The sequence below is a fragment of the Protomyctophum bolini genome (assembly GCF_963924005.1).
Source record: "Protomyctophum bolini genome assembly, chromosome: 7".
NCBI lineage: Eukaryota > Metazoa > Chordata > Actinopteri > Myctophiformes > Myctophidae > Protomyctophum > Protomyctophum bolini.
The window spans coordinates 10,792,187-10,806,353 of record NC_137868.1 but is presented as its reverse complement, the minus strand read 5'-3'; the positions used below and the strand labels follow the sequence as shown (position 1 = coordinate 10,806,353).

Below are 14,167 nucleotides of genomic sequence, written 5' to 3'. Positions count from 1 at the left end.
GTAAACACAAACTTTGTCCTAACTCAAACCATTAAATGCATTGATAATGCATGGCCATTTTTACATCCTCATCAACACAAACATTAAAAGCTGGACATGATGATACAGTATATGATGATAAGAGTGCCCCTCACTTCACACAGGTGTGATTTGTTTTAACATTCTTTATACGGTAGATGTGTATTGTATTGAACTTGTAATGCTTTGTGGTGTTGTCCACAGTAACAGTTTTTGTATTGACTTGTGCTTTGGTTTCAATTGTTTAATATACCCATTCTGCATACTGTGAAATAAACATTTCAATCAAGCAATCAATCACATGTGGACCGCCATTTGAAAAATATATTCCAATGTTAATTTAACCCTGAAAGTGTACAAATGGAACCAATTGGACGGGTCCATTTGGTTCCATTTGTACACTCTGAGTTACAGACCCATATGATAAGGGGCCATTTGGTTCCTATATCTATCAGTAAGCTGGGGACTCCCTGGAACTCCCTCGAGGACCCCTAGGGGTCCCTGGGCCCCACTTTGATAACCAATGCTTTAGAGATGATTGCTGGCACTTCCGAGACCCCCTACTGTTTAAAGATGGATTTGCGCAGCTACTGTGGATACATTAAATGTTATGTGTGTTGTTCAAAATGTTTAAATAACTTCAATGACATCATTTTCTATTAAACCATGGAAAACAGTGGTTTAATTGGTTTTTATCTTGTCTGGCTGATAGCCTATAGTTTTGCCCAACAGTTCTTTCAGTTTGCCCCTGTAAGCACTAGATGGTGACAAATAGCTAAGTTTGTACTCACTGTCTAGTGAAAACTAATGAACAACGTTGTGTGTGTGTGTGTGTGTGTGTGTGGGGGGGGTGGGGTGGGGGGGGGGGGGTAGATATTGGGGCTGATTTATATGTTGTTGTTTGATTACCAACCACTTTTACAGGTTACTGTTGGTTGGTTACCAACATTTCAGATGTACCAGTTGCAGTTCTGTTTTACCCTATTTGGTCTGTAGGCTACAGTAGTGCAAATGCTTGGGAACTGTTGGATTCCATCAGCCACTGGTGGCTACAGTCTAAAACTTTGGTTTCCTGTACTGAATAATAGTAGTTGTTGTAGTGGGGGAATAATAATAATAATAACTAGAAAAGTGTGGTTGCCGCAGTCGCTTACATAGGCCCCTCCCTAATTTGAAAATTTCTGTAACGCTTGAATAGTTTGGTCTTCTGCCCTTCAAGGGAATTCATGTCTTTATAAACGATTGTAAAACATAGATTGGTTACGTAACCAACAACAGCCAATTATCTACTACAAACTTTATGCAAAGCTCTGCCAATCGCAGCGGAAATTAGAAGCGGATGTTTGATTATTCGATTACTCCGGAGGAATAAAAAAGTGTCACAATAACAATAGTCTGGTTTCACCAGTGGGTAACCACACTAATAATAATGATAATAATAATAATAATACATTATTATCTTGTGAAATGCCTACTTTTATTGTATTACATGTTTTTCTTGGCATTTTCTATTTTATAATCAAGATTTTTCTCTTGATTGCAGGACTTGGATCACAGCGTTGAAGCCAGCAATCAGCTTCCCATTCATATCTGACTATTGAGACATGTAATATGGACCAAAACGTGATCTCGGATGTAGAGGTTGTGGCGGACAAGGTGCCTCAAAATGAGAGAGAAGTTGAGATGTGTGTAACCGATTCACCGGCGGCTGAGACTGAGAGTGCTGGGCCCGATGAAGCAAGTGAAGAGCAAGCCCCAGTGGGGGCAGAAGTCCATGTGCCTCGAGACGGAGACGACGTTTGCCCCGTTTGTGCGTTTGTGGCTAAAAGTCCGACAGCACTGAAGATTCACACGGCAAGAAAACACGCACAGAAACGCAAATTCAAGAAGGAGCCGTCAAAATCCGAAAAAGAGTCTGACAATTCTGACGTGGGCCCTGCAGTTGAAACACCGCAGGAGAGCGTTGAGGTTGAGGCCACACAAACGGAGGAGGAGCCCGAAGCGGCGAGCGCCCCCCCGGAAGAGGTGAAAGCAGTGACCAAAGATCACGGGATATATGCGAAGGGCTCTGCTTGTGAGGGGAAGCCCACACCCAAAGAGCAGGACGCTTTGGAGGAGGACAACCCCGTCCAAGAGAGGCGAGTGAGCAAGCGAACCCCAAAACCCAGGATGATTCATTCCTGTGACTACTGTGGACAAGAGTTCAGGGACAAGCCTCTCCTAGATCTGCATACCAAGAGAGTCCATGCCAAAGACATACCATTGATATGTGAGTATGGGATGTACCCTTGTCCAGGGAAAGTGCAAAATAATATCCATAACATACTGATACACCTAAGTTGGACCCAACATGTTATTCAAGATACACACTTTCTGAAATCTAAGTACTAATAACTGCTATCAACCAGGGAAAACGCTTATAGTACAGTACAATATCCTTTATATCGTAGCTGACGGTAGCTGTCCAATTTTTTTTTATGTTGTTATAATTAATCAAATATTAATATACATAGTATTAAATATGAATCCTCTTCATTGTTGTTGTTCATTCATTGAACATAATAGTCTGTTCATAACAACATTACATGAGGGCAAGTAGAAACAGGAGCCCATTGGCTATTCAAATCATCATTTGAATCGTTATAAAAGGAAGTGACAAAGTGGGAGATGTTAGCCTGCATAGATACAAATAAGAGCTTAACTTCACCAAAAACACTTTTGCCGCTAGTTTTTCACATTATTCCAAAATGGACGACAGTCAGTAGTCCAACACAGATGTACAGACAGACAGACATACAGAGACATGGTGCATTTATTGATAGATGGTGTGTGACTATGGTCTATTGGTGAAAAGCTTGCTCTTGGTGTCTACTAGGATACAATGTTGTACCAATATTACTATTTTACATATTATCTTTATGTTTCTCAATTATTGTAAAAATAGCCTTGGTGTTTATTTGTCAAAATTGTTAGTATGTTTACATATCAGTGACTTTACTTCTTGTCTTCCAGTCGACGTTGATGAGAACACGGATGAAGAGGAGGCAGCTTCAGCTTCTGTCTGCAACGTAAAGGTTTCCCAGACACAGGCAGCACCAAAACACGTCCACAGCAGGTTCCAGCAACGGTGTACCATCTGCGAGTTCAGGGTTAGCACCCCAGCACTGCTGGAGAGCCATGTCCGAGTCAAACACCCCACCCCTGACTGGTATCACTGCAAACTCTGTCACTATGTCACTGCCACATTCGAGTGGATGGAGGCCCACTTCTCGGAGAGCCACCAGCCAACTGTGCTTTTGAAAGAGAAAGGCTCTTTGGAGGACTACATTGAGAAGGTGAAAAGAGACCTTGGTGGAAATCGCACCCTCATCCCAGCACCCATGGACGAAGAGTCTCAGGAAGCTGTCGAGGGGTGTGTGCCACTGCCAGACGATGAACGGGAAGAGGAAGGTGCGGTGGAGGCCGCTAAAGCCATACTGGCCAAGGTGGACCAGGACATATCCGCTAAAGCCATGCTGGCCAAGGAGGACATATCGGACGAACCTCAACCAGCCAAGAAGAAAAGGGTCAGATCAAAGCAGGGGACTACCACCACGTGTGAGTATTGTGGCCTGGTAGTGTCCAGTGCTACCAACCTCAGTGTTCATGTGCGCCGTAAGCACAGCAAGGAGTACGGCTACAACTGCATTCTCTGCAACTACAGCTGTGTGACAAAGGGTGACATGGACCGCCACTGCATCACCAAGAAACATGTCAGACGTGCCCAGGAGTCCGCCAAACAGAAACTATCGGAATCTGACTCGGATGTGGCAGCACAGAAGGCAGAAGCAGCCCCACTGGGCACAGATGGAGATTCTGAAGCTGACAACGGCTCTAAAGACAACAGTGGAGAAGACCAGGAAGAACCGGACATGAGCCCCAAAAAGAGCAAATATGACTCTGTGAATGCCTGCAGCCATTGTGACTTTGTGGCCCATTCGATCCCCTCACTCCATCTCCACGTGAAGAGAAAGCACACTCGAGACTTTGAATATGTGTGCCTGGCTTGCAGCTACTACGCTGTCACGAGCAGGGAGATGTCTCGCCACGCCTCCACTGACAAGCATAAGCAGAAAAGCCGGAAATATCTGGAACGGCAGGGAAACGGTGAGCAAAAATCACCCAAGATCCCCGTCATTATCGATGTCGTGTCTTGTACAGAAGAACCCGTTGCTTGTGCTGACAGTAGCCATGGTGCTCTAGATGGAGAGAGTCCTGCTACAAGCACAGAGAAAGCAGCTGCCACTCCACCCGATACCATGGCAGCTGCCACGGTATCGGCAGCTGCCGATACAGCTGCCGATACCGTGGAGTCTGCCGATACCGTGGAGTCCAGGAAAGATGTGGATCAAATGGATGTCATTGTTGAGGAAAACCCAGAGGTTCAGATAGAAAACATCACATCTGACCCTGGAGGTGAAGTGAAGCCAGCCAGTCAAGATGATATGGTGGTAGCTGTGACGGCATCTCAGGCCCTCTCTGAAGTGGATGAGGCCATGGAGGTAGAGGCTGTGGACGACGGGGACAGTCAGGAGGATGGACAGGAGAGGGACAGTCAGGAGGATGGACAGGAGAGGGACAGTCAGGAGGACGGACAGGAGAGAGACAGTCAGGAGGATGGACAGGAGAGGGACAGTCAGGAGGATGGACAGGAGAGGGACAGTCAGGAGGATGGACAGGAGAGGGACAGTCAGGAGGGCGAAGAAGGTTTCGTGGACAGCCAGGATGGTGAGGAGGAGGAGGAGGATGATGATGATGGGGATAGCATTAGTGTAGACGTTGACATAACCGAAGAGAAAGAGGACAGTTCTTTGACTGAGATGCATGTGTCCAAGGCTCCCATTTTTGATGCCAGCATCGTGTCTGTGAAGGTCCTCACTGAGCAGGAACAAGCCCTGCAGCAGCAGGAGGGCATGGCGCCAGAGGGGGAGGCCGCCGTAATGTGCCTGACCGACGGGAACAGAGTGTTCCCCGCCATCGCTCCCTCGGCTCCGCCCAACCCGCACGTCAAGAAGATCAAACACTCCGTGGCGAAGGTGAAAAACGAGAACCCCGTCTCGACCCGCATCCGCTGCGACGACTGCGGCTTCATGGCCGACGGCCTCAGCGGCCTCAACGTGCACATCTCCATGAAGCACCCGACCAAAGAGAAGCACTTCCACTGCCTGCTGTGCGGCAAGTCCTTCTACACGGAGAGCAACCTGAACCAGCACATGACCAGCGCCGCGCACCTGCGCAACGAGCAGAACAGCGTGGAAGAGCTGCCCGAGGGCGGCGCGACCTTCAAGTGCGTCAAGTGCACGCAGCGCTTCGACGCGGAGCAGGATCTGTTCGTCCACATCAAGGAGAAGCACGAGGAGCTCCTGAAGGAGGTCAACAAGTACGTGGAGGAGGACACGGAGCAGATCAACCGTGAGCGCGAGGAGAACCAGGGCAGCGTCTGCAAGTACTGTGGCAAGGTCTGCAAGAGCAGCAACTCCATGGCCTTCCTGGCTCACATACGCACACACACAGGTATGTCATGTAAATGTATTATGCTCCCCGTTTGATGCACACACCCTATAGCAGTGGTTCCTAAAGTGGGGTCCGTGGACCCCCAGGGGTCCTTGAGGGAGTTCCAGGGGGTACCCAGCAAAACTATAGTTTGGGGACTCTCAGAGTCTGTAACTCTGAGAGTTAAATTAACATTGATTTTACAATATAAATTGGAGTCCCAGAGATAGAAATGCCATTAAATGGGGGTCCGTAGACTAATGCATGTCAAAATGGGGGTCCTTGAAATTAAACTGGTTGAGAATCACTGCTAGAGCCGTAAAAATCGTCTCTTATGGGGGTCCGCGGGATAATTAGTGTTAATTTGGGGGTACTTGACATGAAAAAGTTTGGGAACCACTGCCCTATAGAACCTGTACCGCCAGACACTTCTGTGAAGATGCTTTCTATTTGTGGGCTGGTTATTTCAGAAAAGGTGTGGTCCACCAAGCTGTTTTTAATTGTCCTCCTGATCTTCCGTCACGTTATACGTATCAATTATCATAATAATCCTCCCCGCTTCTAAATATCTCCATCTACCTGTTAGAGCAGGGGGTGGGCAACTTTGACGATGGCGAGGGCCACTAGTTCCACACTCACTCCAGAGGGCCACATTGCATAATTATACTGCCGTAGCAAAAATAGCCGATCTTCAAGCTCAAAACGCAAATTGAAATACGCTTTTTTGTTTTGCAATGTTTTTAATTGGAATCCTGAAAAGTAAAAAAAAATGCATTTAGTTATACTTATGTTAACTTTATGAACTTAAATGCAAATACAATGGACATAAAAATGTAATTGTTGTAACAGCTGAAATCAATAATATATATATCAGTATTAACCTGCGGGCCGCATTAAGTGAAAGAGATATTGTTTCTCATCTGCCATGTTTTTCTCGCATCTTATCTTCAAATCCAAGTACCGTAGTATATTGAACGAAGAAGCGGTCAGTTACGCCCTGTTCTGGTGGTGCTCTTTAGATACACATAAAATACTATAGGGTGCGCGCTGCACATCAAAAAACAAGAAAGAGAACAACGTGTGATATGTCCTTTTATTTTCCTGAACCAAAGGTCGCAATCATTCAAAGAGACTACTGATGTCAATACATTTCCAGCATATGATGAGCCACAGTTCCAGAAAGGGAGAGTGGGGGAGCATTGAAATGAAACTGGTTGAGAATGGCTAGAGCCGTCAAAATATTCTCTCATGGGGGTCCCTGGAATATGGCATTTTTCAAATGGGGGTCCGCTGGCCAATTAGTGTCAATTTGGGGGTCCTTGACATGAAAAGGATTTTGAACCACTGACTTAAAGCATAATGAAATGTTGAAACCTTATAACATATAACCCCCTATAAAATAATTTGCCGGTCAGCAGGTGGATTCATGAATGTATACATGTATATAGACAATATTTTAGGCCTAAAAATAAATAAAAACAAAAAAAAGCCTGTTGGCTGCCGGGCTATAGTGTTCTACACATGCCTTCTAAATTAATAGTTCTCACAGGATTTTACAAAAATGTAAAAAAAATAGCAGATGTACAGGCTCGCTGTGAATTTGTGGATCTGCTATTTTTGAATAGCCAACGCAAAAAATATATAAAATAACACAGATGCTTTCCCGGTTTTAATGGGCTAGTCTAGAGGGATGCGAAATGTTTAATCTGAGACTGAGTGGCGTTTTCAGAGCATGGAGATGTCTCGCCACGCCTCCACTGACAAGCATAAGCAGAAAAGCCGGAAAAAAAACGTTTTAAGAGATGTTTTGAGGACCTTACAAAAATCATTCAACAATTAAAACGTGTATACCCTTTCAGGTTTTAAATTTAGCTTATAGTGGAAATAGCTGACAGAAAGTGTTTCAAATATATCATCTGCCAATAGAGTGTTGAACCCATAGGTATATAATATATATTGTAGTAGTGCAGGCTAATGTGCAGGCTAATGTGCAGGCTACTATCTGCTCCAGCCAGGTAATAGTCACTTCAGGATAGTAGAAGGTAAAGACTGATTGAGCCTCAGACCAGCTAATGGACCACAGATTGGGATTCCCTGAGCAATGCCTTGGTCAAGAGACATGTGCGACTCATAATTGATGTGTCCATTACCGAGACTCAGTTGTAATTATAGTCAATAAGTCTCTGTAAATGTGTTAAAGCTTAGGCTAAAAGCATTGGAGGCCCCGAAGAGAGGTGGGCTAATAATTTAAAATAATCAATGCCGACGTATTCAAAGCCCTTAATTTCCCTTGTGTGTGTGTGTGTGTGTGTGTGTGTGTGTGTGTGTGTGTGTGTGTGTGTGTGTGCGCGGCTGCGCGCGCGTCCAAGCTTGTGTGTATGCATGTGTGATTGTCTGTGTGTGTGTATACGTATGTCAGCCTTCATGCCTAGTTGATTATCCTCAATCCATTAAGATTTATCTTGTCATTTATAATGCAAAGCAGGCCTGCGTTGGTCAGGATGCTGGCTGGGGGATGTCCGGCAGGTTAAGAACAGAGGGCGCTCCATTACTCTTCCCTGACCATGTGTATTAATTGCTTTTAACCCATTCTGACCGGGCACCCATTTTGGTGTTGGCATCATGTTATGCTTTAGCTATTGAAAAATAGCAGATCTACAAGCTCATATTGCGCCACCGAGTGGCGCGATACGAGCTTGTAGGTCTGCTATTTTTGAAAAATTCGAAGAACGACTGACATTTTTAGAATCTGATCTCAGGTCAGAATGGGTTAATCAGACCAGTGTGTGTCCCGTGGAAACCTCGTATGAATCTGATCTCAGGTCAGAATGGGTTAAAATCAACTTAATGCAGGAACGAGATGTGAGGGCGCCATCAATAAATGCCCTTCTCTACTTCCCATGGTCCATCCCTCCTTTCAGCCCAAACTTTAATGGGACTTTAATTGAAGTGCTGGTGGGTGTGGGTGTGTGTGTGTGTGTGTGTGCGTGTGGGGCAGGCCTACTATTACTACTTCTTAATTGCACTCATAGTGGAGTGGAGTCATAGTGTGTGTGTCTTTAATTGAAGTGCTGAGCTCTGTGCGTGCGTGCGTGCGTGCGTGCGTGTGTGCGCGTGCGTGCGTGCGTGCGTGCGTGTGTGTGCGCGCGTGGCAGGCCTACTATTACTACTTCTTAATTGCACTCATAGTGGAAATGGAAAGCCTGCCATTTCCACGATCAAGTGTGCGGTTGTTTGAGGTGCAACAGTGTTCAAAACAGAGACTGTCCCACTCCCTGGTGTGTCCTGGCATGAGGTACTGGCATGTGGTAAACGGGGGTCTGATTCCATTACATTTAGCCAAATGCTTAATTCAAATTAAGGACATTCCGTATAAGGTTCTTCCTCACATTGTCCGCCAATGTGATCTGTGACGGTGTGACATATTGTAGGGCTGCACGATTATGGCTAAAATTATAAACCTGATTACTGTGCTTGACTATCATTAAAGGTAGTTCTTTTATTCTATGGTAGATTCATTTATTTGTATTGCCTTTCAATTCTGGACAAATACGGATTTAGAAGGACTTTTACAGGCATAAAAAAAGATCACACGTTTAGTACCCTGAACAGACATTAAAAGTCCATAGACTTGGCTGTCATTAAATTTTTGTTAAAAGTGCTCTGAACAAATATAGACTTGGCTGCCATGTGATGTAATTTCAAAAGCCAGGCATTGGAGGGGCTAGCTCCCCTCATAAACCTCTTGGACAGAACATGTAAAACACGAAAAACATGAACACATAAATGCCAAGAAAAACACAACAAAAAGAAAGACATATCAATTACATTTCCTTTTGTTGTACATGAGTAACACATATTTATTCACCCTACTTCACTCACTGCCACCCACACAATACATCTGATTCTTGCTCACCAGGTAATTATGATTTGTGATTGAAAAGTATGCTTTTTTTCTTTCATTTTCTCTGTAGCGTATTGACACCATTTAACAGGGGTTGACAACTTGACAGTTGACAGTTTGACACTAACGGTTGCACAACTGCCTGTGGCACGCATAAAACGTTAGGGCAAGCGGACTTTGCTTTCAGGTTGCGAGATGGGCAAGTGCATTCGTTCTTCATTTAACTGACATCATTCTGATGTATGTTGAACTGCCTTCTTATGAACAGCAGTTTACATAAATACATTACATTACATTAAGTCATTGTTTTGTATTCGTCTTCGGGAGAAATGTTATACTTAAGGAAATTAAAGTAATGACACCGAGGCCCAAAATAGATGGATTTAACACAAAGTCAAGGGCATACTCAAAGGTTTCCATTGAACTATACAATGTGTTGCCTTTCTTCATTGGATTGAGTTATGTCGTTTATGAGATTACATTTAGGCTGCTCTTATTGAATGCACCTATTTCTCCTCATTTTGACACCGCGTGCCAGTTATTATTATTGCTAAGTTCCCTCGTTACATTGAATGATTCACCTTCTGTGTAGTGGTCATTTATCCATGGAGCTTGTTTGTGAGGCAGGACTGCGGTGCGGCGGGGGTCCACCAGTGTCTGGGGCTGGCAGCGTGTCCAGATCCTTTTAATTAAGACCCACTTTTTATTCTCTTGATTAATCAGTGAAATCAGGGAACGGTAGTGGGAGGCTACACACAGATTTGTCAATTTGTCCCTTTAAGGAAAGCGTGGGGGGGGGGGGACTTGCATTTTGCCAATGCGGGTGCAGCTGGAATTAGCATTTTGAGGTAAATTGGTCACTTTTTCACTGGAGCAAGCTGTCTGACCTCAGACTTAGCATATAGGGAAGGGGGTGGCAGAGTAATGGCCACACACTCATGCTCAGAGTGCAACCGTTACTGTGCTTGAATAAATGACAGAGAAATAAAGTTACGAGTCTATAGCATTTTGTGCTGTTGCGTATAATGTCTATAGCCCGAGGGCATAATATATCAGTGGACATGATATTTAGTGCTTAAAAGTAGTGTTGTTTTACGTCGACTACAACCATGACCAAAAATGTTCGTCGACTACCGTTTGTCACTGAGGAAAATAAATAAAAACTAAACCACGATGACTAAAACTAAGAGTAAATATACTGCCAATTTCGTTAACAAATAAAAACTAGACTAAAATGTGGAGAAGAAATAGAGTAGAACTAAAAGACTAAGTTTTATGCTTGGTTTCATGCTGAAAATAGCAGATCTACAAGCTCACAACGCGTCGTAGCGCGACGCGTTGTGAGCTTGTAGATAGGCTATTTTCAGAAAGTGTAAAATCAGCCATTATGACGCCATCAGGGCCTGCCAAAATTCATTTTAGGTCGACTAAACCAACAGTAGACTAAGATCTTATGATATTTAGTCCACTGAAACTAGACTAACACAAAAACATTGAGGTGACTAAAATGTGACTGATTGAAAATGATTCAATCGACTATGACTAAATTTGCTGTCAAAACACACTGCTCAAAAGCAGCTTCTTTTATTTTAAAAGATGATGCTTGGCCGGTAGTCCCGAGTCTGCCAGTGTGCCGCGGGTTCGACTCCCGATGGCCTTTACTGCATGTCACTCCCCCATCTCTCTCTCCCCCATTTCCTGTCAGCCTTACTCCTATAAAAAAATATAAAATAAAGGCGAAAGCCGCAAAAAAACCCATTAACCCATTCTGACCGGGCACCCATTTTGGTGTTAGCATCATGTTATGCTTTAGCTATTGAAAAATAGCAGATCTACAAGCTCATATCGCGCCACCGAGTGGCGCGATACGAGCTTGTAGGTCTGCTATTTTTGAAAAATCGAAGAACGACTGACATTTTTCTAGAATCTGATCTCAGGTCAGAATGGATTAATCAGACCAGTGTGTGTCCAGTGGAAACCTGGTATGAATCTGATCTCAGGTCAGAATGGGTTAAAAGATGATGCTCAACGTTAACCTGTGAGAGGCCTGTGTGTAAGGCTGGGGGGGGGGGGAGGGGGGAGTGGATCCTCTCCCTCTCAGGAAATGAATTAGTCATTCCCTGTCTTCGTCTGGGATGTGAAGGGGAGCCACATCGCCCCTATGTGGATGGCAGTATTAACCCATTCTGACCTGAGATCAGATCCATACGAGGTTTCCACTGGGGACACACACTGGTCTGATGAACCCATTCTGACCTGAGATCAGATTCTAAAAAATGTCAGTCGTTCTTCGATTTTTCTAAAATAGCAGACCTACAAGCTCGTAGCGCGCCACTCGGTGGCGCGCTATGAGCTTGTAGATCTGCTATTTTTCAATAGCTATAGCATAACATGATGCTAATACCAAAATGGGTTCCCGTTCAGAATGGGTTAATTTAACATGACACTGCATTGATGGTCAATTTCAGTTTCACGGAGGCTGTTTAAGTGGAGTGGTGGAGTATTAATATGATGAGATGTGAGAACTGAGGGATGTTACATCTCTCTTCTCTCTGCCATGTCTCATACTCTCTGCCAGCCATCTGGACAAATCAGGTCCCTGCGCGCCCGTCTCTCGCTTCACCTCATCTTTTTTTTTTTTTGGTGTGTGTGTGTGCGCGCGCTGGTGTGTGTGTGCGTAATGCGTATGCGTATGTCTATGTCTGTCGGTCTTGGTATGCGTGTGCTTGTTGTGTGTTCGTGCATAGAGATGTGTGTGTGTGTGTGTGTGTGTGTGTTTGTGTCTGACTGCCTGTGTGTGTGTGTATGTGTGTGTGTGTGTGTGTGTGTGTGTGTGTGTGTGTTCGTAGGTCTGTCGGTCTTGGTATGCGTGTGCTTGTTGTGTGTTCGTGCATAGAGGTGTGTGTGTGTGTGTGTGTGTCTGAGTCTGACTGTGTGTGTGTGTGTTCGTAGGTCTGTCGGTCTTGGTATGCGTGTGCTTGTTGTGTGTTCGTGCATAGAGGTGTCTCTGTGTGTGTGTGTGTGTGTGTGTGTGTGTGTCTGACATGCAGAACCTATATGTAGGTGTATGCAGAACCAACAGAGGCCTATGTATATGCGTGTCGTATGTTTATGCTTGTGTTAAGTATAGACTGTGTGTGTCTGTGTGTTAGACGTAGCACACTGTGGGGACATGTGAAAAGAGACTGGGATTTGCTGCTGCTCATGTACAGACACCCACCCTCCCCCCCTCTCCCTGTTTATGGGCCTTGTTAGCACAGGCATGCCTTTCAATCTTCGTTACCGGCTTAAAATTCGATGTGTCGTACTTCCAGCTCGCAGCAAGTGAACCGTGTATGAACGAATTAGTAATCTACACAAAGTGCTTAATCAAATCAGCGGCTGCCCCCGGAATAAATATTGCAGTACGTCTTGGGATATTTTCACGGTGGAGAGGCGTTCGCTACGAGATGCATATGTTTATATCATATGAGACTCCTGCTTTAGATTGGAGTGTCACAGTGTGGTGGTGTGGCATTGGACCGGGCCCGGTCCCGGTCTACCACTGCCAACTAAATATTCCTTTATGGCATTCCTCGCAATATGCATTCAATTTTACTGGTATAATCAAATTCCTTGTGTGGCGGTGCGGGCCTAAACTGGAACATTTTCATGATTTTTATTTGACTGAATCCAGATCTTGGATGAACTCAACTGTCTTCCTTTTTTTTTTACTGACTGATGTTTTTGTCACTTTCCATGATTGGATCGGTCCCGGTTTGACATAAATTATCAGGGTATTGTCATAGTAGTGCCCCTTCCACCCATGGCACCCATTTGCAGAGAGAGACACGCAAGCGAGCCCATCAGCAGCCCTCCCCACCCTGCTCTTAAATGACGGATTGCAAGTGTAGGCTGTGCCACTCTCTCAAATGGCTGCCCCACCCCACTGGATTTATTAATGACAATAATTAGGGAGAAACCTCCCCGCGAAGCCCGCCAGAGTGATTAGCGCTTTAATGATGGAACAGGGGTAGTGTGAGCGCACGCGGAATTGATTTACGTATTCTGCCTGACCTTTGGAATCCAATTTATGCAACCAACGGGCTGAAGGAAGAGTAGGTACGAGATGGAGAAGAGTGACAAGAATAGGTGGAGAATGGATGGAGAGTGAGACACTCCTCACACTTTGGGGATTTGGCTGTTCTTTAGGTGGAGAGTCTGGAGACGGGGCTGAAGAACTGAACTAAAATGCCTGTTGTTTGTTGGCTGGGAAGTATGCCAATACTAAGGCACACTAGTGAGGATCTGACAAACTGAACAATTGTACTCTTCTCCCTATCTGGCACTTTGAAGCGTGTAGCTGAATAAAAAAAAAGCAAAGGCTCTGCCGAGACTGAGAGTTGTTGACGATAATTGATTTGATTGAAATGGACATTGGATTTGTGTGTGTTTCAAAAACATTGCTATTGTAGGACTTTGCTTACCTTTACTTGCCACACTTTGTTTTTCAGGGTCCAAGCCGTTCAAGTGTAAGATCTGCAACTTTGCCACTGCCCAGCTGGGGGACGCCAGGAACCACGTGAAGAGACACCTGGGCATGAGAGAGTACAAGTGCGACATCTGTGGGTGAGTTACAAATTAAATAAATACTTCTAGCTTTTGATAGCAGGTATGAAAATAACTTGAATGTCTCATTTATCTGAACGTTTGAGACAAAGGTAAATTGTACTA

The 14,167-nt window shown here is 44.7% G+C and overlaps 1 protein-coding gene across 1 annotated transcript in view; it reads left to right on the top strand.

Moving 5' to 3' along the window:
- Positions 1–14,167, top strand: part of znf407 (zinc finger protein 407) — a gene marked incomplete at its 3' end in the record, with an annotated part of 189,916 nt that overhangs the window by 987 nt on the left and 174,762 nt on the right. Inside the window, exons 2-4 of the mRNA XM_080767344.1 lie at positions 1,562–2,287; positions 3,031–5,571; positions 13,948–14,062. Of these exons, the coding sequence (XP_080623470.1) occupies positions 1,630–2,287; positions 3,031–5,571; positions 13,948–14,062 (3,314 nt within the window). The 5' untranslated portion in view covers positions 1,562–1,629. The remainder of the gene's footprint in view (positions 1–1,561; positions 2,288–3,030; positions 5,572–13,947; positions 14,063–14,167) is intronic.